Genomic DNA, 25,679 nt, shown 5'->3' on the forward strand with positions numbered 1-25,679 from the left:
TCCACTGAACATAGAAAATAATAGTGAGAGTGGGGCATCCGTGTACTATGGACACATTCTTGTTTTTTTTTTATTGTAACCATAAATAACCATTTGTACCTTCTATAAATATTTCATGCCACATCTTGTTAAAATTTTAGCAATGATAAACATGATTTTCCATAGGGTTTCAGTGGAAAATATATCATAAATGCAGCCATGAATCAGTATTTAGATATAAATGGGTTATAACGGGTCTTCTGATCATCGATCATTTGAATTTTCAAAGCATTTCACCTTGCAGTTTCACAGAAAAAGAGTTTTGAAATTTGGTCAATTAGAATCAAATGTTACCTTTGGCACCCATGTTTTTCATCCAATTTAATAAAATATGAGAATCATTTGTAGAGGACCTTAGTTCAAAACATCCTTTCTGCCAAGTTTTCTTAAAATTGGTGAAGTATTTTTTTTTTTAAAATGGTTTTCATAGGATGTACCACAAATGCTGCTGTATTTGCCACCTAATTAACATTAAAGAGTATTTTTATACGCCCATTTACGGGACGTTTAATGGTATAATAATCTGTGTGTACGTCCGTCTTCAACATGTCGGACAAGAACTCAAAAATGCTAAACCAATTTGCATGAAACTGAATTGTTATTTTCTATTGGCTTCCTTTCGATTTTTATAAATTTTATAGATTTTACGTTTGTGTTTTTATTCATTAAAAAAGGGATTTTTCAGTTTTCGGACAACAACTCAAAAATGCTATGAGCAGTTTTCATGAAACTTAAGTGATTTGTTTATTTCTTTTAACGTAAGCTCCCTTTTGATTTTTATAGATTTTAGATTTTACGTTTCTGAGTTATGGGATTTCATTCATAAAAAAAGGGGGATTTTCCAGTTTTCGGACAAGAAGTCAAAAGTGCTTTGAGCAGTTTTCATGAAACTTTGGTGACTGGTTTATATCTATTAAAATAATCTCCCTTTAGTTTTTTTTATGAATTTCTGATATGACATTGAGGAGTTGTGGAACTTAATTGTTTGAAAAAGTGACGGGCTTATCATGCGCTCATGGCGCAGCTCTTTATTTGTAGATGGTCTTACAATCATCATTCCCCAAAAATTTAAATCATATCACCCTGTAGTTTAATTCATTGACCATGCTAAGAAAATATGTTGTTTGTATATATATATAGATAAATTGTCCCAAGTTGGTTGGCCACGTTAAGGACATATTGATCCACCATCAGACAACAACCAAAATAAATGTCCAAGATAAAAATTTTCAATAGAAGCAAAACAAAAATTTTGCTTCCCTCCTGAAACAAATGATTTTTTCTTCCTCAAAAAGTAAAAGAATCAAACAATTTATTTATAGAAAAGACATGTCCCACAAAAAAAAATTGGCATTTTTTTATGTGAACAAAATAAGGAATCTTAATAAAAATGTTTCACACAATGAAAAGTGGCTAATCAATGTTTAGATTGGATTTATTTACAGACAGATGCAAAGTGAGAACAATAGTTAGGTGACATGGCCAAGGTGAGTTAAAAATCTAATAGCTAATGGACAAGAAGTGGAATTAGACAGAAAAAGAGTATATGGTAATAGCACTAAACCCTCCTATATATGTAATTTATGTAATAGCACTGCAATTAATAAATCTTAAAAATCAGTTGAAAAACTTTATTCCCTAGAAGGTCCTAAGGACAACAACAACTTAGAAAGAACTCAATGAGAGACGCACATTAATGACGTGGAGATTCGGGTAGTTGCTTATGCTTGCTTAAAAATCCAAGATTATTTGATATAAATATGTTTTCCATGATCAGAGTATCAATCAATACACCTCTGGTCAGATTTGGTGTGAAAACACTACCAGATCTTAAGAAAAAATTTGAATATCATCAATAGTAATGTCAAAATTTAAGTAACAGCCAAAATTTTAATAACCGTAGGACAAGTGTGAATAAAAGCTCCAATGAACCAATATTGCTCACCGAACATCATAAAATAGTATTGACATGTATATTTTTACCTTTAGTAAATAAAACAATATATAGAACCTCAATTAATAACTAGAATAAGAAAACTGGATGTTATATAATCAAATTCCTTCAAGCTCTTGTCTTAGATTTTTTTTTTAACCAAAAAACCTTTATAAAGGTATATAGATGCACAAACAAATTGACAAGTGCCTGTACAATTACACCTGACTAATCAGGACACAGAAATACATGTAGTAGTTATATGATGTGCTGTATATCTCTCACAACCTCTTCACACTTTCTCAGTTAACCAGAAACAGACTTTCCAATCAGAAAAACATGTTATCGCCTACTTTAGACATTTTAATTTTTATTTTATTGCAATCAATTATGTTTACTTATTTGTAAATCTTGTGTAGTTGCATTAATATATATCTTGTATTAATGATCATTTTTAATGTTTCCACTGTATATCTATTAAACATTTCAAAATAATTGGCCAAATTGTATAGAAAGAAATAAAAAATTGTCATTTCAAGGCAATAAATCCTACAAGAAGTCTGACAATTTGGCCATTTTGACTTAATTGCAGATTTTATTTTGCTGATTTTTTTTTTGATTTTTTGATTTTTGGCTTTTTAAAGTTTATCTCTTTCTACTATAGTTTTTGACAAAAAAGCAAAACATGGGTAAAAATCATCACTCAGAGGAAATAACTATAAGGAGTCAATTGATACATCAGCAATTTTGCCTTATTTGTAGATCTTATTTTTCTGAACATTTTTCGCTATTTACATTTTCTCTCTATTAATATTGCTGCAAAAATAGGTAAAAAATACTTTTCAAGGGCAATAACTCTTATAAAGTTTCAATTGACGATTATGTGCATGCTGACCTTTTTGTATCTCTTATTTTGCTGAACATTTTTACTATTTACAGTTTCTATTTTCGTTTCTGCAAACATGGGGGGGTAAAGATCATCTTTTAAGGGCAACAATTCCTATAAAGGGTCAATTGACGATTTTGTCCATGTCAGTGATTATTTGTAGACCCTTTTTTGCTGAACATTTTTACATTGAAAGATTCTCTTAATCTTTTATAGTTTCCTCCAAAAAAAAAAGCTCCACAAGGGGGACCCGGGCACCCAGCTCCCCTCCCCCTCCCCCTTCCCCCTTTTTCTTAAATCCGCCTCTGATAACACCTATAAGTGGTCGATTGACAAGTTCTGTTCAGGTTACTTATTTTTAGATCTTATTGTTCTGAATTTTTTTTGCGGTAAAATATTTCTCTCTTTCTGTAGTTTTCAAGATGACCTTAAACTTTTACATTTTTAAAAGGGGCAATAACTCCAAAATCGATTCTCCCGTTTTACTGAAAATTTCACGGGAGAATGACCATGACATACTGGTCATTATTACGCCTTTGTCAGTTTTGCTGCAACTTTTCATTTTTGAGATATAAGCCTAAAGCAGTGAAATTTTCCAAAAAAACCAACATTTTAAGGGCTATAACTCCCAAACGTATTGTCCAATTTTTCTTTATAATTTTTGGGATAGACCTGTTCATCATTTTGATCATGTCAGTTTTGCTCTAACTGCTTTAGTTCTAAGAGATAAAGTCTCTCAAGTGCGGGAGGTCGTGGGTTCGAACCCTGGCTGGGTCAAACCAAAGGCTTTTAAATTGGTATTTGCTGCTTCTCCGCTAAGCACGCGGCATTAAGGAGTAAGGGCAAACACTGGTCGGCTCGGAGTCAAAATAATGTGTCCGGGGAAGGTGACATGTCTTCTTGCGGACTGTTACCTTGTGAACTAGCACGTTAAAAATCCGGCTCAGCGTGTCGGTCTAGTAAAAGCAGGGTTAATATTCATATAACATTAACCAAGGATTTTTATAGTAATTACTATACAAATTCTTGCATTAACATGTTCTCGTCCTGAATATGCATATTAATTTGCCGCTTGACGTTAAGCAACCATCCATCGTCATCATCATAAGCTGGGACAATTAGATAGTCACAGATAGAAGCCAATAACTGTATTTTACCCTTTTGTTCTATTCTTAGCAACATCGGCCATGTTTGTTGAAGTTTATATCCCAGGGTACAATTTTAACAAGATTCCCTAAGGAACAATCAGGTAAAGTTTGGTTTCATTTGGCCTACCGTCTGACGCCAGGTGATGGAAAATATAAAAATGGCTAAAAAGAAACATAACTGAAGAAAAAAATGTAATGTCTATGGACTTTTCGACATTATTAGTATATTATTATCCACAAAGAAGATTAAAAAACAACGTAAAAGTAATTCAAAACAAAATGTCTATGCTACAGAAGATGAACGTCAATCACTGAGTAAACGACGGAAAACATCCGACCGTGATATTGTATTATACTGAACATTATAGGACTACCATAAGTAAAATTAATGAAATTTTTTATAACATGCGAGAGGAAAACTACTTTCAAATACATCAACTGATACAAAAACCATTATAAACAAACACCTTTTTGTCTAGATGAACTTTCTTCGCAAAATCCATAAACTGGATAACGAAATTTTCTAATAATTTACGAAACACAAAACTGAAAATATAATCCTAGTACCTGAAATTGCATTTCACGATGTATTAATGGTCCTTTGGAAAAATAGACAAACATTGAATTATTTTCTATTGCCTATAGTTAAAACACGCAACGTATATGATATATATCTTTTACAGTCTTTTTCATTCGTCTACTTGAAAATCAAAGGTAGAAACAGATACTCTACAAGTGACCTATGTTATCACTTCCCTTTACACAAATTTAAGATTTAGTGAAATTCTAGTTGCTTTTATAAACACTGCTTCAGAAATATATGAAAATTTAAACTACGATGTAATAAAACATCCTTTCAGAAAAAAGTTAATCATCCACATTTCTGAATTTACTTTTAACAAACAGTGTATGTGCTGAGACTATACGGGATGGTTTTTATCGTTGTTGAAGTCCATACGGTAACCTATAATTACTAACATCCACGCCATTTGAAATTAGGATTGAAATTGTCTCATTGGCATTCATACCACATCGTCTTATTTTATATATTCTTGGCGAGTTATAAGAGCTAGTCAAGGACATGACTGTGGGAAGTCCTCAAATCTCAGATATTGCCACTTACCAACATGTAAATAAGATTTTTAATATATTTTCCCAAAGAAACATATAAAAGATGACGGATATATATTATTCCAGAACAGTGAAGAAGAAATCAAACTTCTTTTTGAAATAGAAAAACAAAACCCATCTTTCTGCAATTTACTATTGAAATTGACAGAAGAATTTTATTAAAAAAAAACCGATTTAGAAACATATAAAGGAAAGAGGTTTCAAAACGTAAATATCTTGGATATTAAATTTTTTACAAAACCACCTGACAAATTTCAGCACCTACATCAAAAATCGAATCACACAAGAAGTAGTTTTTTTTTCAAATCCTTCATTAAAGGTGAAGGAATTCGTATTTGAAGAAATACATCTGACCCTGAGCATTCCAATATAAGAATATACTGTGTCTCGCCTACGATTGCTGCTGTCAGTGTAAAAGTGTAATGCTGACTTTAAAAGTGAGTCCATTTATCAGTAAAATACAGAATGTTAAAAAAGATTCAAACTTTCTCTTTAGATGCTTTTTCTTGGTCTTGAAGATTAGCTTCTTTCCAAGTTTCATAACAATCCATGAAGGTTAATAAACTTATGTCAAAAAATTTTAATCCCAGACTGTCAGTAAATGTTTTCTGTAAAAAAAGTCAATCTATCAGAAAAATACTGAAAATGAAAATATGTGTGCTTCAGACATTATCTCTTAATCATAAAAAAGTTTCATAAAATTTTATGAAAGTTTGACAAAGTATTTGATGTGTAACAAACTTTAACCCCAGACTGTATCTATTTGTTAAATGTAAAAAAAACTAAGTCCATTTATCAGTTAAATACCGAAAAAAAGAAAATAAATATTTTCAAAACTTTGCTCTGGATACTGTATTTTGGTCATAAACAAGCTTCTGTCCAAATTTCATCTAATTCCATGTAAGTTTGACAAAGTTATTGATGTCCAAAAAGCTTTAACCACAGACTGAACCTAAATGTTGACGCCGACGACGGAATCTACGATCGCTTTGTCTCGCTTTCGCGAAATACATTTCGCAGGCTCGACAAAAATTAATACACAGAGGGTACATAGATACATTTGTAAGAATTTGAAATTATTAACATATAGTTTTCATATATAAAGATTAAATGAATTAAAAAACAGAAAGGAAGTGGCATTTAAATAATAATAAATATATTACATATCTTTTTCATCGCGATATTACCACGCTAATGTGGAAATTTTACAACCTATTATAAGAAAACATTTGCATAAAATTCAAGACAGTACACAGTTTCAAAGTGTCTTTGATAAGAAGATCCATACAATAGCATTAATCAGTAACAGGAACATTGGAGAAATCGCAAAGAAATACTGATATAAATTAACTGGACAATAATAACCAAAGATGAGGGGTGACACGGGAGTACTCATTTACCAAATCCCGCTTTTTGTTATTTTTTTTCTACATCCAACATGTTTTCTTTTCCCCCAAGATCCCATATTATACCCCCTTTTTATCTCACATCCCAACGTTTTAACCCCCTATATCCCACACCTCAAAAGGTGGGTCCTTGACAATATGAAATGCGTACTAAATCCTTTATCAATTGGAATAAAATTGCAAAAACTAGTAATCCATACCAAACCTTACATTTAGAACGATCATAAGACACTCTAACAAACTTTCAAAAAATGAATAGTAAAAGACGACCTCTGAAGATAGTTTCCTCTGCAGGTAAGGATTGATGCAAAAAATTATTATTCAAACACATTATTCAGAGACATATATAGTTATATTGGCGAGAGGTTATACTGGCCAATCTCGGGTTACATATAAGTCTGAAAAATACCCAGTCATTTCCAGTATTTTACCAAAGTATACAAATCCACTCACGAATCACTCCGAGTCTCGACATTATTTTCATTCAACAATTTACTGAAATAAGTTATCCGGGTTGACATGAATATGTAACTGAATAGTATTTTTATATGTCCTAGCGTGAATTACATAAAGATGTTAGAAGACGTGGATGTTGGATTCCATTTGAATTTAAATGTTTCATCAAAACTCGGATGAGTGCGATAATCAGAAAAATCTGAAATAGGAGACGATTTCTCATGTGCAAGAATATGTCACATTTCCAAGCGAGATAACCCAATCTGTTTATATTGGACAGTAGATAATTAACGATAACTCTTAACTCCTTCCAATAGATGTCGTTGCATTTACTAATCTTGTAAAATACAACAGAGACGTGTCTCTGATAAAAATTAATTAGCGTCTTCACGGGAGTTATAAATTACGATACTTGAGTTAGTGGTCTTTAAAAGGACTATGATATTGAGATCAAAACCGCGTCGAGATTATAAATCAATGCACGAAGGGGAAATTATTTTGAAAAATTAGGGAAAAAATCCATATTTTTTGTTAATTGATCTTGAATGACATCTTTTAACAAACAGTCATAAAACGTATCTCATGAGTTTTGATGTTCATATATCTTAAAAAATACCATCTAGGAGGTTATATGACATCCTTGTTACCAAGAAATTTAATATTTCCATTATTCTTATGCAACACAGCTGACGACAAAATTGGTCCGAACCGTAGCTTATTGCAGTTTAATCACCATTAGTAATGAAATTATATGGCATACTATCAGCTGTGTTTTTTATAAACATATTAACACCAGCAAACACAAGTTTGTCCAGCTTTCTAACAATAGGCTATATATATATATTCATTTCAGTACAATCATTCAATTATGCCTTGGACAAATAAGTTTGCTTTAAAATGATGCTATATATGTCTTGGAAGAAATAACTTACAAGCTAGATGTTTTTCATTTTTTAAATGTTTTATGTAAAAACGGCTTATTAGACCGTTGGTTTTTCCGTTTGAATGGTTTTACACTAGTAATTTTTTGGGGCCCTTTATAGCTTGCTGTTCGGTGTGAGCCAATGCTCCGTGTTGAAGGCCGTACCTTGACCTATAATGGTTTACTTTTATAAATTGTAACTTGTATGGAGAGTTGTCTCATTGGCACTCATACCACATCTTCCTATACCTATAAACATATCTCAACCATCTTTAGTTAGGTAAGGCGTAAGCAGACAAAAAGGTTTAATAAATCAAATTTAGAAAATTGGTGAAAATTAAAGATATAAATTCTAAGACTAAATAATTGGAGAATAAGTCATTCAACAGTTAAAATATATTTTTATTGATATTGATAAGTAGAGCTCTCTCTCTGATTGATAAGTGAAAAGATTTATCAATTGTAGTAACTATAGACATCATCATGAAGCGAGTTAGGTCGCAAGCGCTTTTATAGTGGGTCTCCCTTTTTATGTGTGTTTAGGAGTAATTCTTATTTGAAAATTTTCTTTCATATTTCAACTTATTTTCACTTATCTAAAAAATTTTAACTGCTATCAGTGCGATTTAATATTTCCAACAGTGCAAGAAAGGTAGAAAATTTGCCTGAATTAAGTCACGGATAAAAATTCACAGGACAATAAGGGATGATATTAAAAGTTCAATGTAGGATAAACAAACTTAATTCACATATTTGTTTTCACTAACCCCCACCCCCTCTTAACTTAATTTGGGAAAAATTGATTGACCAATACAGATATATGTAAAATCGATGTCAAATAAACAAAACTTGCAGCAATTTTTACCCACCCCACCCCCAAACTATTTGAATTAAGTTTTTTATCCTACATTGATCTTTTGATGTCGTCCCTAAATCAAATCTCATTTATGCGATTCATAGTTTGTCTTTGATAAATAAATCGCCTTTAAAAAAAAGCAATTTACATTGTTCATGAACAAAAATTTGGGAAACATTTTTCTTGTTTGAGATTTTTTTCCACACAGCAAGACAGATGGAAAATTTAAGTTAAAAAAAATCAGGGACACAAATTCGTCGGACAAAACTAAATTAATAAATATAAGTTAGTTTTTATGAGTCGTGGCATATGCACCAGACAAAAGGTGTTTTGAAATAAAAGGAAACCCCAACATATCAACGAAGAAGGGATTCTTGAGCTGTGCATAAGATTAAATCTTGTCACCAGGTCTTCAGCAATCGGCTTTTTAATATTCATTTACAATGACAACACATTCATCATTATAACAGAAACCAACATTCAATGTGTTGTAAGCGTTACATTTTTTCACACAAGAACATTTTGAACAGTGTATTTCTAAAATGACTGAGAGATAACTTACATGTGTTTTGTATTGCACCATGAAGTAATTAAAAAAAAAACCAATATATATAGAAAATGACAAATTAAAAGAAGAATTAGAAAACTAAAGGCAGCAAATTAAACTATCTATACATAGATAACAATAATCAATTTACTTCCATGGTCAAACTAAAGAGCGAGGAACGCGATTCCCTAAAAAAAGAGTGATTTGAAAGATTTTTTGCATTCGTTTGCGAATTCTCAAATTTGTTTTAATAGTTCCACCACATTGGTGTAATGTCATTACAGGATGATACTTCCACAACAAACCGTACATACATTCATTACATGTACATATGTCACCAATTAACACAAGTTGTATTGTATCAGATTCAATTTAATAAAACAAACAGTGGCATCCTGTTGAGCATATATAAGACATCGTAATTGGAGATAGGAAAGACAATCAAGCGACAGGGTGCCTGCTGATAATAAAATTCGTTTGACAATGTATCAATTTCGAACTTTTTTAATATACCATCTTTTCATTTTCTTTAAATATTATCGTAATACAAATGATGGAAAAATGTTTTACGGGTGAAAGAAAAATTGAACAGCGAATCGTTTATTATTATTTAAATGTAAATGTATACTTTATCATTTATCATTAAATACGTTTCACCAAATATGAATAAAAAAATATCTTTATAGTCTCTATTATATGAAATTATACGAACTAATAACTATCATGAACAAGAACCCTTATAGTAAAACTCCAGTATGTCCTTTGAACAGATGAGTTATCCCGGCGAATACAATTAAATATAATTAAATATAATTTTATTTTGTATTCAATATTTATCGTTTCTATTTGAACAATAAAAAATAGCCGCAGTGAACACTTTGAATTTGAACTTAATATGTATTGTTTCATTTATTTAAGAATAACCGGAATTTATTTTACATGTATAACAGTATGATCTCGCTAATGTACGTTGTTTTCGTATATTACATTTGTGTTGGTTATTTTTTTTCAAAGACAACTTTTCAAAACGCCGGAGACCTAAGAATTTCTTAATTTAAACTGACTTTTCTGACATCAAAATATAGCTTATTGACAGGAGTATTCAACAGTATGTGTTAATAGTATTTCCTCCGCATATTAAGTGTGCTTCAATTTTTTTAGTTACTGCTGTCACGTTTCTTTTGAGGTAATTCATCGATATTTACTGATGTGAGTAAGGGAATTTAGATAATGAAATTTCAAAAAATCGGAGACCTAACAATAAGATAAGATAAACTAGAAACTAGAAAGGTAAATCTATGTAGAATTCGGTCGTATGTGTTAATAAGAATTCAGATGATTAATAAAAATAATATGAAGAATTAATGAAGGGTACCCATTTATTTTCCCATTACTTTCTATGTTAATCGAACATCATTAAAAACATTGCACCCCGGGTGTCGCTGATAATGGTAATCGGCCATTAGTGTCCTTCATTCTTGGGTATGTTTAATTCCAGGAGAGGTACTACTTATAAAAATATTCCACATCGATTCGGGTAGTTGGAATATATAGGTCCTTCATTTTTTAACAGAACTTGATACGAATCAAATTTAAATGTGAAGATATCCACTCATAAAATCCAAGAGTGAGAATATGTGGAGGTTGTGGGGTATTTGAATTCTTTCATTACTCCAAACCAAGAAATTATTTGTATCAAGGATTTTTATAAACCGTTGTTTATATCCTTATGCTCATAAGCTGTAGGTCTAGTGAAAATCTCACTGATAAGTTCTCATTATAAAAAGTAACAAAGAGCATAATGGAAAAACACATAAAAGGTGAAAAGACATCTAGTCCATTTACCTAATGTTAAACATTGACATTGATATGTGTCCACACTCAAGGGTATTTCCACTAACCAAGACATTAGGAAAAATCCCGAAATTACCGAAAGAGATAAATGATTCACGCATGCGGAAACAAACGGAAGATGTTATGGCAGACAAAACATCAAAAGCTATGGGATCGGGCTCAAAACCCGTTCCCATGAAATTATTTGCAACTTGGGAAGTAGAAAAAACACCACCCAATTGTATACCAAGGTTTGTGACCCTTGTCAATCTTCTAATGTATGGAACAGGTATTCATATCGCTGCACAAGTTATCGTATAGTCTGCAACTATTTGTCAATGTTCGATTCTCTGTCTGACTGTTGTTGGTCCTGTCGTTCACCTATTGTTTCTTGCATATTTAAGTGTGTACAGTGCATAATTAGATCGACGAAATGTTCACCTTTCAACTTCGTTTTTGTTAAGACGTGTATGGAATATGAGTGAAAAGTTCGCAAGACAGTTCCGTTTTAAGATAATGAGACAGAATACTGAGGGCATCAGTCAAGTTTTGTATGCTTGCACACTTTTTAAATCCTTGCACTGCACTGACATACAATGAATATTTGTATAAGCTAATAAGAGGCAGGTGTTACCATAATCTAAAAAGGGATCAGTGTTACCTCAGAAAGAGGAAGTTGTTGTAATAAGTATATAAATTATTGTTGTTGATATTGGTCCACAGGAGTTTGAAATCCTAGCAATAAAGGTGTATAAATATGCCAAACTCGACTATCACAGTAGAGCTAAAGGAAACGTGTTTACGTTTTAAGAATGTCACTTTATTTTTTAGGAAACAACAATAGAAACTTGTTTATAGCAATTACTTAAACACAATTTAAAATTGTATTCAACAGTCAGGGGTACTACTTAAACAAGTGATTTCAGAATCACTCCCTCGAGTGATTTTGGCTGTGAAATATTAAAAATTTTCACACACACTTTTTAAAATCACTGAAACAAGTAATTTTAGAAGTTAAAATGTAATCACTTTAATAAGTGTTTATAACATTTTCTTGATATTTTTCCCACAAGCTTGATTTTTTTATTGGTAAAAAGACAACAATTCCATTGAAAAAACAACTATGTATATGCAGAAATTGTCTTTTGCTTGATAAGCCTGACACTTTTTCAATTTTTTTTAAATATGCAAAAACTGATAGTTTGTAGATCAGGTCATAACCTTGAAGTAGATCATTCTAACTCTAAAGAAAACCAATCAGGTTACCTAATATTGTTGATCTTTGTCTGATAGTAAGAGTAGTTAATGAATTTTTGATTACAGAAAAATTCCCAAGGGTACTTTTAAAAGCTTTAGCGCACTAACTTACTGCCCAAGCGCACTGGTGAAATTAATATACAAAGAAAAAGGGATAATTGATTTATGTAGGAAAATTATGGAAAATATTGTGAAAATATGGAAAATCAATGAAATTAGCATTTGAAGATCAAAGAAAACACTAAAATCACTTAAATAGGTGATAACTGAATTTATCAAATCACTGAAATAAGTGATGATGAAATCACTTGTTCAAGTAGCACCCCTGACTGTTCAACACAAAACCAATAAAAAGGGTGCAAACGGACCCAGGGTGTGAACATGTGGGATGGGAACGTGAATGGGAGCAAACATGATTTTTGGGCGAACAGACCCGGATTCATTTCTTAGTGCATTTCTTTTAGACAAAAATTTCAACTTAACATTAAAAAAATCTCACCTGTGATATCTCAAAAAGATTTTTACAGTGTAGTGTACTACTTTTGGGACAAATTGTAATATCAAAATTATAGAAAAGTCTAACAACTCTTACTCAAAATATCGACATTTCTTTGTTAAAGGTGGTCTATGATTCAGTTTGACAGCTTCAGTTATACTAATTTTTGACCTTTTAAAACTCAACCAAAATACTACTTTACCCAAAAATTCATAACTCATTTTTTTCAACATGTAAATTGTAATTTCACCCCCTACTTAATGTTTTATGCAGGAAATATATAGAAATAAATTTGGTAGGTGTATGAAAAAATTTGCAGTTATACACTGTCCCAACTAGGGACTTTATTTGTAGGCAACACAAATTAAAGGACGATAACTGTGTCCTCAGACCTATTGTGTTTTACGAACATATCCTTAAAAGCTTATTTATATAAAAAAAAAAAGATGTGGTATGATTGCCAATGAGATAACTCTCCTACAGAGACCAAATGACATAGAAGTTAACAACTACAAGAAATGTATATGTCACCATAGGGCCTTCAACAATGAGCAAAACCCATGCCACATAGCTATTAAAGGCCAGAAATGACAAATGTAAAACAATTCTAACGAAAAAACTAATGGCCTGATTTATGTACAAAACAATGAACGAAAAAAACAAATATGATATACAGCATTTAACGACAACCATTGTCCAATGAATAACAGTGTCCTGACTTGGGACAAGCACAAACAGAATGTGGCGAGGTTGAACAAGTTTTCTGGCGCCAAACCCTCCCCCTTACCTGGGACAGTGGTGTAACAGTACAACATAAGAACAAATTATGTACATGTATATTAGATTGTGAAAATCATGCACCTTGGAAATTACTGACAGAAAAAAAAATTGTCAAAGATATTGGATTTATATATATATTAGTATTTACCCCTCATCACCAAATGGTTTGCACTGATTCTGTCCACACTGGGTCAATCCCACTCCAAATTTTATACGCCCGTCAATTTTTGACAGGAAGTATTATGGTATACAAATGTCCGGTGTCCGTCCGTCTGTCTGTCCGGCGTAAACATGTCGCACCGTAACTTGAGAATGACTTATCCAAATTTCATGAAACTTAATATAGTTGTTTCTTATGATGGTCAAACGATCTGTATACTTTTTGGTGAAAATAAGATTAAAACTTTTTGAGTTACGAGACTTAGTAACTAAAACAGGTGTGTGTTTTTTTTCACATGTCGCGCCGTATCTCAAAAACAATTTATGATTATTGCTTAAAACTTTACACACTTCTTAGTTATATTAATCTTAAGATCTGTATACTTTTTGGTGATGATTCAAAATTTTATTTTAGAGATATTGAGTATTTTGTTAAAAAAAGGGGGAGAGGTTTTTCGCATGTCGCACGGTATCTCAAAAACAGTTTATGATTATTGCTTAAAACTTCACACACTTCTTTGTTATAATAACCTTAAGATCTGTATACTTTTTGGTGATGATTCAAAATTTTATTTTTTAGTTATTGAGTATTTTGTAAAAAAGGGGGAGGGGTTTTTCACATGTCGCGCCGTGTCTCAAAAACGATTTATGATTATTGCTTAAAATTTTACACACTTCTTAGTTATATTAATCTAAAGATCTGTATACTTTTTGGTTTTGATTCAAAATTTTATTTTTGAGATATTGATTTTTTTTTTTTAAAAGGGGGGTTTTCACATGTCGCGCCGTATCTCAAAAACGATTTATGATTATTGCTTAAAATTTTACACACTTCTTAGTTATATTAATCTAAAGATCTGTATACTTTTTGGTTTTGATTCAAAATTTTATTTTAGAGATATTGAGTTTTTATACGACCGCAAAAAAATTTTTGTGGTCGTATATTGGTATGACGTTGGCGTCGTCTTCGTTCGTCGTCGGCGTCGTCCAAAGACACATTGGTTTTCGCACTCTAACTTTAGTTTAAGTGAATGGATCTCTATGAAATTTTACCACAAGGTTCAATACCACAAAAGGAAGGTTGGGATTGATTTTGGGGGTTATGGTTCCAACAGTAAAGGAATTAGGGGCCAAAAAGGGGCCAAAAATAAGCATTTTTGTAACTTCCAGACATAACTTGTGTGTTAGTGTATGGATCTCTCTGACATTGTACCACAAGGTTCCATATCACAAAAGGAATGCTGGGATTGATTTTGGGGGTAATTGCCTCAATATTTTAGGAATAAGGGCCAAAAAGGGCAAAAAAAAAGCATTTTTCTAGTTTCAGGACAATAACTTGTGTGTAAGTGTATGGATCTTTCTGAAATTGTACTACAAGGTTCCATATCACAAAGGGAAAGCTGGGTTTGAGTTTGGGGTAATTGCCCTAAACGTTTAGGAATTTGGGGCCAAAAAGGGGCCAAAAAACACATTTTTCTAGTTTCCAGACAATAACTTGTGTTCAAGTGTATGGATCTCTCTGAAATTGTACTGCAAGGTACCATTCCACAAAGGGAAGGCTGGGATTGAGTTTGGGGGTGATGAATCATAAGGGGGTTCAAAAAATTTGGGGGGGGGATTTTTTTTTTCCTTTTTTTTTTTCTTTTAAAATTTTCCATTTTAAGTTGGTTATTTCTGATTTATATTTAAAAGCAAATAATAATGATATGGTAGGAGATACACACCAAACAGAATGTGTAACTTATTATATAATAAGTATTGTGCAATAGCAAGAAATTTTCAATTGTGCAGTATTGCACAATAGCAAGAAATCTTCAATTGCACAGTATTGCGCAATAGCAAGAAATCTTCAATTGCACAGTATTGCGCAATAGCAAGAAATATCCAATAGCACAATATTGCGCAATAGCAAGAAATTGTCAATTGTACAGTATTGCTCAATAGCAAGAAATATTTAATTGCACAGTATTGTGCAAAAGAAGATACTTCGTATAAATTGCTTATTTCTTGACCAATTTCAATGGGGTTTTATTCTTGAATTCTTGGGTTTCTTTAATATGCTGAATCTAACCGTGTATTTAGTTTTTTGGATTTTGGGCCCTGTTTTTAAATTTGTCCACAGTGAGGTCCAAAGGGTCCAAAATTAAACTTTGTTTGACTTTAACAAAAATTGAATTCTTAGGGTTCTTTGATATGCTGAATCTAAACATGTATTTAGATTTTTGATTATGGGCCCAGTTTTCAAGTTGGTCCAAATCGGGGTCCAAAATTAAACTTTGTTTGATTTCAACAAAAATTGAATATATGGGGTTTTTTGATATGCCGAATCTAACCATGTATTTAGATTCTTAATTTTTGGTTCCGTTTTCAAATTGGTCTACATTAAGGTCCATAGGGGTCCAAAATTAAACTTAGTTTGATTTTTTAACAAAAATTGAATTCTTAGGGTTCTTTGATATGCTGAATCTAAACATGTATTTAGATTTTTGATTATGGGCCCAGTTTTCAAGTTGGTCCAAATCGGGGTCCAAAATTAAACTTTGTTTGATTTCAACAAAAATTGAATATGTGGGGTTATTTGATATGCTGAATCTAACCATGTATTTAGATTTTTGATTTTTGGGCCGCGTTATCAACTTTGTCCACATTGAGGTCAAAAGGGTCCAAAATTAAACTTTGTTTGATTTCATCAAAAATTGAATTCTTGGGGTTCTTTGATATGCTGAATCTAACCATGTATTTAGATTTTGGATATTGGACCATAATAGGTGAATGTCCAATTTCAAATTTTTAAGTTCTTAGACCACATTCATTCTGTGTCAGAAACCTATGCTGTGTCAAATATTTAATCACAATCCAAATGCAAAGCTGTATCAAGCTTGAATGTTGTGTCCATACTTGCCCCAACTGTTCAGGGTTCGACCTCTGCGGTCGTATCAAGCTGCGCCCTGCGGAGCATTTTATTTATAAAATAAAAGGGGGTTTTCGCATGTCATGCCATATGTCAGAAACTATTTATGCTTATTGCATAAAAATTCACACACAAGACGACGGGCGTATCATGCGCTCATGGCGCAGCTGTTTATTATAAATAATGTGTACGTGTATTTGACAAGGGATAATTTTTAAAAGAAATTGAATAGTAAATCCTATAAGTTTAATATGATGAACAATTGGTATCTATGTGTTGTGAAGACAGTAAATATATAAATCATTGTTATTCTTTGTGTTTTCAAGAGATAGAAAATCTTGCTGCTGCTGCATTGCAATGGACAAAATGGTAATTTTTTTTAAACTTAAAACAACTTATAGTGAGGCTAGGCAATGTAAGAACGAAAGCAGGAATCAACAAATGATTAATTAATCTTACATCCCTGTTGGCTGTTATTCTGGCCACAAATAATAATTTGGAAAAGCTGTCTAAACATTGATTATCTTAATTATCGTTTATACCTCTTTGATCAATTATGTACCATATATACGGACCAAATTTTATATACATGTACATTTACCTTTTTATCCATATCATATTTATGTGCAAACATCAGATAAAATTAAATATAGAATTGAACTTTGACAATATTTAGGATTATGTCCCCTTTTTGTCATTTCAATGCTAAACATATGGATATTTTATAGAAAATCCACAGCCTTTCCCTTGTTCTCTGAAATTTGACAAATTGATACTTATTCTAGAGAGGATTACTGCATATAGTGCTATCAGTGATTTCCCTAAAGCAGGTTTTTTTAATATATGATACATTGAGTAACATCATTTGGTCTGTTTCTGTATCTAACAGACTTTGAATATTGAACTTATATTTACTTCCTTTTCCAGATTGTGCAGTTTAACCCTTGACAGGTTGCAGGTTTTAAAGGCCCTTGAAAATGATTTGGCAACAGTCATTATTGCTGTTAAAATGCAGGTAAATGACTCAATGTACATTTTGTAATATAAAATCACAATGAAATGAGCTCAGTATGGTAATTTTATGCTAGATGTTGAAACTGACAAAAACCGATCCATTAGCGTATCACCATTAAAAATGAGTTGTAGATATAATCAGAGGGTTTGTGGTGTAACAGGAAACATAATATTAGTTCCTTTTTACCAAAGAATGTTCAGTATTTGTAGACTACCAAATTTTCCAGAGATGTTGTGCTTATTTATAATATGTAGATGTGCATATTATATTTCGGTAAAATTCTGCAAATCAATTTTGGAAAAAAAATTGAGAAATGTCTTTTGTAAACTTTAAACTGCCAATGAAAATTTTTACAGTTGTTGTGCGTAATGTTTTGATGTGCCTTAGTATTATATTTTGGTGAAACTCGGCTCATCAATTTTGGAAAAAAACTTTGTTATTGTTGAAAATTCACAAATTTTGAGAAATATCTTCTTATAACTGGATTTTAACAAAAACTGATGCATGTGTGAATTAAGTTGATTGAGAAATTTAAAAAAATGGTAAAAACTTGCTTTTTTGTTAAAAGATCACAAATTTTGAGAAGCAGGACAAAATTGATATATAATACAGGAATAATATGCAATCCAATTTGTTTCCTCAAGTCAAAATTGTGTTGAAAACTTAGTTTTTCTTAGAAAAAAAGATTAATTTTGAGAATCATATTTCTTGATAGGATTTAAATGAAAACAGTGTCTTTTACCAAATGATTCTCTGTGTCAAAATTTTTGGTTGCCCACTATTTACAAAATGCCCAGCAAAATACATAGAGCTTGGATTTTAACAAAACAGTTATTAATTGAGAACACATCCTGAATTAATTGCTGGTGTCAAAACTTATGAAAATTGATAACCTACGAACATTTGCTGTGTATGCATCAGCTGGGCCCAGGCCCTTGCTGACATGTCAATTTTCTCAAGTTATTTAAAGAAAAGCTCTCTGTCTGATGTATTACAATCAATGTAATATTTTATAGGGTTCTAAAAGAATATTACGATCCAATGAGATATCAGTTCCTGCTAATGGATTATTAGATACAGAATTGGACTTGTCCTTCTCATTACAGGTAAGGTCATATTATCAGTGTTTATAAATTTAGTGTTTGTAGCCAGTTACAACAGGCACCATACATGTGTAAATTAATTGTTTCTTTTAAAATTTTTTGAAGGATTGGGGATTATCTGAAATGATGGTTGTCATGAATTTTTAGAGTAATAGGCATTTCAATTTTTAAAGTATGGGAGTCTAATTTTAATGCATGGGGGAACCTGTCCATCTGTATTTCCATTTGTCAAACAAATATTTCAGTAACAATTATTAAAGTTAATTTGGTTTAAACAATATTTTATTCAATAAGTCAAATCATGCTATATAATATAATACAGTATAAACAATGGGATTCAGAAACAAGCAACATTGCTTATTTTAATCTGTCTTCAAAAGAATGTTGACATACAATATAATGAATACTTGGAGCATGCTCTGTCAATTGGAATATATTAAGAATAGTAAATACAAAAAAAGATTGATTATATAGTTTGAGAAAAAAGGGAGAAAAAAAACAAAAACAAAAAACAAAAAACAAGTGATTGAAATGAGCTAAATGAAATGCAAGGAAAACATATAAATGATGCTTTCATATTATGGTGTGAATCTTTTACTTTTCAATATGTATTTTTGTACCAATACAAAAAGAGTATAATTTTCTTCAGCAGTTAACCAATCTGACCCAAAAAGCAAAATATTTACATCAATACGCTGCGGAAAATCAGCAAGAGAATTCAGTAGCACTTGGCGTATGTTAGTATAGTAAGGACATGTTAATAAAAAATGAGAGCTTGTTTCTATAGCACCACAACGACAATTTGGCGAATCCACTAAATTACGTAAAAATAAATCGGAGTTTAAAGCACTAGAGTTCATTCGCAAGCGTGCATGGAGAATTTGTCCAATGCGATTTCCAACATAATAATGTGTGGGAATTTATACATCAAATCCACATTTTGAAGAAATATATCCTAAACGATCAATTAACCAACCATTTCATATCCTCCTAGAGGTGAAAAGTGTCTTTACGGATTACATTTTCAAATTTTTCTTGGAGATAAAGAAAACACGTCCATTACCAGAACAGGCATGCGCAAAAAGTTAATTTTATAGAATATAGTATTGGTCAACCTCTTGACAGTAATGAGTTGAAATGTGTGAGACGTGTACTACATGTTTGATGATACTTTGAATTTTTATACGCCCGTTTACGGGACGTATTATGGTATACCGTTGTCCGTCTGTCTGTCCGTCCGTCTGTCCGTCCGTCTGTCCGTCGTCAACATGTCGGACATTAACTCAAAAATGCTTTAACCAATTTGCATAAAACTTTTGTGAATTGTTTATATCTATTGACGTGAGCTCCCTTTCGTTTTTTATAAATTTTAGATTTTACGTTTCCGAGTTATGGGGTTTTATTCATTAAAAAAAGGGGGATTTTCCAGTTTTCGGACAATAAGTCAAGAATGCTTTAACCAACTTGCAAGAAATTGTGGTGAATTGTTTATATCTATTGACATGAGCTCCCTTTCGATTTTTATAAATTTTAGGTGTTACGTTTCCGAGTTACAGAATTTAATCATAAAAAAGGGGGGATTTTCCAGTTTTCGGACAAAAACTCAAAAATGCTTTCAGCAATTCTTATGAAACTTTGGTGAATTATTTGTATGTATTGATGTAAGCTCCCTTTAGAATTTTATAAATTTTACATTTTACATTTCTGAGTTATGGGGTTTTATTCATTAAAAAAAGGGGTGATTTTCCAGTTTTCGGACAATAACTCAAAAATTCTGTCACCAATTCTCATGAAACTTTGGTGAATTGTTTATATCTATTGATGTAAGCTCCCTTTTTATTTTCATAAATTTCTAATATGACATTGAGAATTAATTGGAACTTTATTTGTTTATAGTCTGACAACAGATTTACTAAGTATTGCACAACAGCAAGAAATCTTTTAAATGAAAATTCAATTCATATAAACAATTTCAAGTTCTTTGACTACATTTATTCAGAAACCTATAATATGTCAAATATTTAATAAAAATCCAAATTCAGACCTGAATCAAGCTTGAATATTGTGTCCATTTTTGCCCCAACTGTTCAGGGTTGGACCTCTGCGGGCGTATCCAGCTGCGCTCAGCGAAGCAGTTTATTCAATATGTAACTGTTGAAGGAACTTAAATTTTTTTGTCGCACTAAATAAGTAATTGAGATGTTAACAATGCTGCATACAAATAATGCTATCAAATTTAAAATGTAATTAAGTAACACCTGTCTCGTGACCATTTTCGCAATAAATTTTTTTTCTGAATTTACAGTAACCTTATTGTTTGAAAATGAATAATCTCTCTCTACCATATTGCATATATATATACAGTGTCTAAAAATAGCAACAATCAACATTCAATCTATCTAGGCGTGGATCAGTTTGAAAATAAACTGATGTAGTTACTAAATTAAATTACATAAATGCCTAAGAATGTAACTTTAACACACTAATGAGTGTTATAAAAATAGTTGTTATATTCATGCAATATTTTGCTAAACAAATTAGCTTCATCAGGTGCATGCAGCCATCCAGGTAAAGATCGGATGCTGTATATATATATATATATATATATATATATTTAGACCCCTCTACCAAGAAATTTGTTTTGCATGCACACGTATAAAAATTGCGGTTGTTATCCAACGCAATCATAGGTTTGAACGTTGTTTTCAATTTAGACTATATATATATATATATATATATATGTGTGTGTTATAAATTTATTTTGCAGTATCCACATTACCTGAAGAGAGATGGTAATAACTTGCAAGTGATGCTACAGAGAAGAAAGAAATATAAAAATAAAACAATTCTGGGTTACAGAATTCTGGCTATTGGACAAGTGAACATGGATCAGGTAAAACTTTTTATGCCACCTCCGTAGCGGTGAGGGCATTAAGTTTTACCCTTGTCCGTACATACGTCCCAAAATTGGTTCCGTTCTCTAACTTGAGTTTGCCTCAACCACTTAGCACTATGGTAAATTTAAATGGGTAATTATGGTTGCAAATTCCATTGGAAATTTGAATTGAGATTATGACCATATCTTGAGGGAAAGATTTTTTTGGGGGAAAAAGGGGGGGGGGGGGGGGGGGGGTAAAAAGAAATTGTGGGGGGTCAATTTTTTCTCATTTCAGATTTCAGAAATTAAAAAGAATTATTCTTCAAATATTATTTTTTTTTCAAATTTCAAATATTGAAAAATTTCAAAAAGTAATCTTTAATTGCACAGTATGGCGCATAAGATTTGTAAAATCTTTGACCACATTTATTTATTTGTTATGCCGAATCTGACCATGTATTTAGATTTTTAATTTTGTGTCCAGTTTTCAAATTGGTCTACATTAAGGTCCAAAGGGTTCAAAATTAAACTTAGTTTGATTTTAACAAAAATTGAATATATGGGGTTCTTTGATATGCTGAATCCAAACATGTATTTAGATTTTTGATTTTGGGCCCAGTTTTCAAGTTGGTCCAAATTGGGGTCCAAAATTAAACTTTGTTTGATTTCAACAAAAATTGAATATATGGGGTTCTTTGATATGCTGAATCTAACCATGTATTTAGATTTTTATTTGTGGGTCCCACTATCAAATTGGTTCATATTGAGGTCAAAAGAATCCAAAATTAAACTTTGTTTGATTTCATCAAAAATTGAATTATTGGGGTTCTTTGATAGGTGTCTTCCCGATTGTCCCACTTTTTGAAATTACAGGTAAAAAAGTAATGAAATTTTGTGGGACAATCGGGAATATGTTTGTGGGACAATTGGGAAGTTTAAATGTGGGACAATTGGGAATTGTTTTGATAGTGATTAATTTGTTTTTATAGTCTGTATCAGTTAGTTACAGGTTACTAATCACTGTAACTTATAAAATATGAAAAAAACCATGAACAAATAATAATACTTACATATTATATTTTGCACATACATGTAGTAGGTACAATTGAAGTATCATCAAACATGGAATATAATATGAAATCATAAAATTTTAGTCTTAAATGCATGATTTTTTTAATTAGTTTTTATTGGCTTTGAACTAGCTGTCAGTAACTGCGAGTACTCTAAGATCTGTACTTAGTGTCTTTGTTGTGGGGATGTATAAGTAGCCGTCCACGTCCATGTCCACTCTGTGATTTGTTAGATGTATTTCTGTCTGTACCCATCTGATGAGATAAGCCTTTTTCAACTTATTTTTTTTAGTTTATTCTTATGTTGTACTGTTACAACACTGTCCCAGGTTAGTGGGAGGATTGGCGCCTTCAAATAAGTTTAACCCCGCCACGTTCTGTATGTGTCTGTCCTAAGTCAGGAGCCTGTAATTCAGTGGTTGTCGTTTGTTACTGTGTAACACATTTTTTCTCGTTCATTATTTTGTACATAAATTAGGTCGTTAGTTTTTCTAGTTTGATTTTTTTTTTACATTTTTCATATGGGACCTTTAAAGCTGACTCTGCTGTATGGGCTTTGCTCATTGTTGAAGGCCGTATTGTGACCTATAGTTGTTAATTTCTGTGTCATTTAGTCTTTTTTTGGAGAGTTGTCTCGTTGGCAATCATACCACATCTTTTTTTTATGGAAGTCTGGTTCTTCTTTATAGTTGGTGACGAGTCCTGTTGACTGCACTTTATGGCAAAGACACTGGGAATATTGGAAAAACAACCTTTGATATTGATTCTTAGAAAGGCTGATCTGGCAGAATTCTAGACAACAGCTTCGTTATCAAAAAAAGGAAGTTGTTGGGTTCAGGTGAATCTGACGTTGGGTGTTAGCAGTCTTCAATAGTGCAGAGAATGTTGTATTAATGTCCTCTGACTTCCCTAGTAAAATTGTAAAGACTTCTGGAAAATGGAAATCTCTCCATCAACAAGTTCGTGTAAAGTGTAGAATGTAAATGAGTTTATACCTTTTTTTTTAAATTGCATGCATTATTTATTCAAAAACTTTATAGAGAAAATGTAATTAAAATTACGGTATTGAAATTTGTTTTATAAATAACGTAAAATTGTATATATATTTCATAAATCAGAAATAAATGTTTTTTAATCAAAAGTGCATTAATCTAATGATTTAAAAAACATTTTGTTTATACTTCTATAAAATTAATATTAAATGTGCAATAAATTAATTCTTGTTTATTTAGCAAAACAAACAACAGTTACATTGTTTATCTAAGAACATTTTACTTCATAAAATAATGTGGGACAATCAGAACTTTTCATGTGGGACAATCAGAACTCTAAAATTTTAAAAAGTGGGACAATCGGGAATAAACCCTTTGATATGCCAAATCTAACCGTGTATTTAGATTTTTGATTTTAACAAAAATTGAATTCTTGGGGTTCTTTGATATGCTGAATCTAAACATGTGTTTAGATTTTTGATTATGGGCCCAGTTTTCAAGTTGGTCCAAGTTGGGGTCCAAAATTAAACTTTGTTTGATTTCAACAAAAATTGAATATATGGGGTTCTTTGATATGCTGAATCTAACCATGTATTTTGATTTTTGGACCCCGTTATCAGATTGGTCCACATTGAGGTCAAAAGGGTCCAAAATTAAACTTTGTTTGATTTCATCTAAAATTGAATTCTTTGGATTCTTTGATATGCTGAATCTAACCATGTATTTAGATTTTGGATATTGGACCATAATAGGTAAATTAAAAAATTTTAAGTTCTTAGACCACATTCATTCTGTGTCAGAAACCTATGCTGTGTCAAATATTTAATCACAATCCAAATTCAGAGCTGTATCAAGCTTGAATGTTGTGTCCATACTTGCCCCAACTGTTCAGGGTTTGACCTCTGCGGTCGTATCAAGCTGCGCCCAGCGGAGCATTTTATTAGAATTGGAGTTATCTTCCTTTGTCCATGATTATAGTTGAATCAACTACAATCAATGCTTTATACAATGCAATGTTTAATTTTGACTTCCATTGATAAAACACAGATCAAGTTGAATTTGGGTAGTGTCACTTTAACCATTATTCGGTTATGCCCCTTTATAAATCGAAAGATTGCAAAATTTTTAGTTTCCATTCTGTAACTTAACCCTTTCCCTTTCACACCGGTACAGCTTACCGGTGAAGCAAATTTTAAGATATTTTTGGGGCATTTAGTCTTGTTCCATCGTCATTTGCTGACGTACAGATATGGTTAAGGGCTCAAATCAATCCTCAGGATACCAGCAATATGATTGAATGTGCATCAAACTTCTATCATTATCAGTTCATAGTCAATTCGCCTCTTACTGACATGTATTTATTCTGTAAAAACCTTTTTTTTTCTTCGAATTTTAAAGAATATTTTCAAAAAGAAGTGCATAGAAAACTATCCTTTTTGGGGGAATTATGACTTTTTTTAATAACTGTGCAGTGAGTTTTTGAAGAATGGTATTAAAATAATAGTTCTAACTTGTACACTAGTTAAAAATGTAATTTTTAGTGTACCAGCGCAAACACAAACTTGAAATGCGCTAAAAATCCGTAGTCATTTCTTAAAGATTTTATCGTAAAAGAGATAAAAATCACTGAAATGTCCTGAATTTTTTAGCAAAGTTGAAATAGATGTAACAAAACATGGTTTCGTAAGTGTTTGGGTATGATAAAGTTGAAAACACTTTTGTTTAAATGAAGGAAAATGTATATGTCAATGGAAACAAGACAGATTAAGAACTGGATTCCTGCTATATTTGCGCAAAAACCATGCATTTGGCCATTTGGCATCAAAAATATATTATCTGAACACATAATTTCTAATAGAAA

At 31.6% G+C, this 25,679-nt stretch overlaps 1 protein-coding gene across 7 annotated transcripts in view; it reads left to right on the forward strand.

Moving 5' to 3' along the window:
• The first annotated feature begins 11,288 nt into the window (after window positions 1-11,288).
• The window catches only part of LOC127738678 (phosphofurin acidic cluster sorting protein 1-like), a 73,125-nt gene continuing 58,734 nt past the window's right edge, over window positions 11,289-25,679 (forward strand). For all 7 annotated transcript variants that reach the window (XM_052250006.1, XM_052250007.1, XM_052250010.1 and 4 more), the window contains exons 1-4: window positions 11,289-11,408; window positions 17,688-17,775; window positions 18,792-18,881; window positions 21,646-21,771. In XM_052250006.1, coding sequence (XP_052105966.1) covers window positions 11,302-11,408; window positions 17,688-17,775; window positions 18,792-18,881; window positions 21,646-21,771 — 411 coding nt within the window. In that variant the 5' untranslated portion in view covers window positions 11,289-11,301. The remainder of the gene's footprint in view (window positions 11,409-17,687; window positions 17,776-18,791; window positions 18,882-21,645; window positions 21,772-25,679) is intronic.

This window comes from Mytilus californianus, unplaced genomic scaffold, assembly GCF_021869535.1.
Source record: "Mytilus californianus isolate M0D057914Y unplaced genomic scaffold, xbMytCali1.0.p SCAF_4, whole genome shotgun sequence".
Classification (NCBI taxonomy): domain Eukaryota; kingdom Metazoa; phylum Mollusca; class Bivalvia; order Mytilida; family Mytilidae; genus Mytilus; species Mytilus californianus.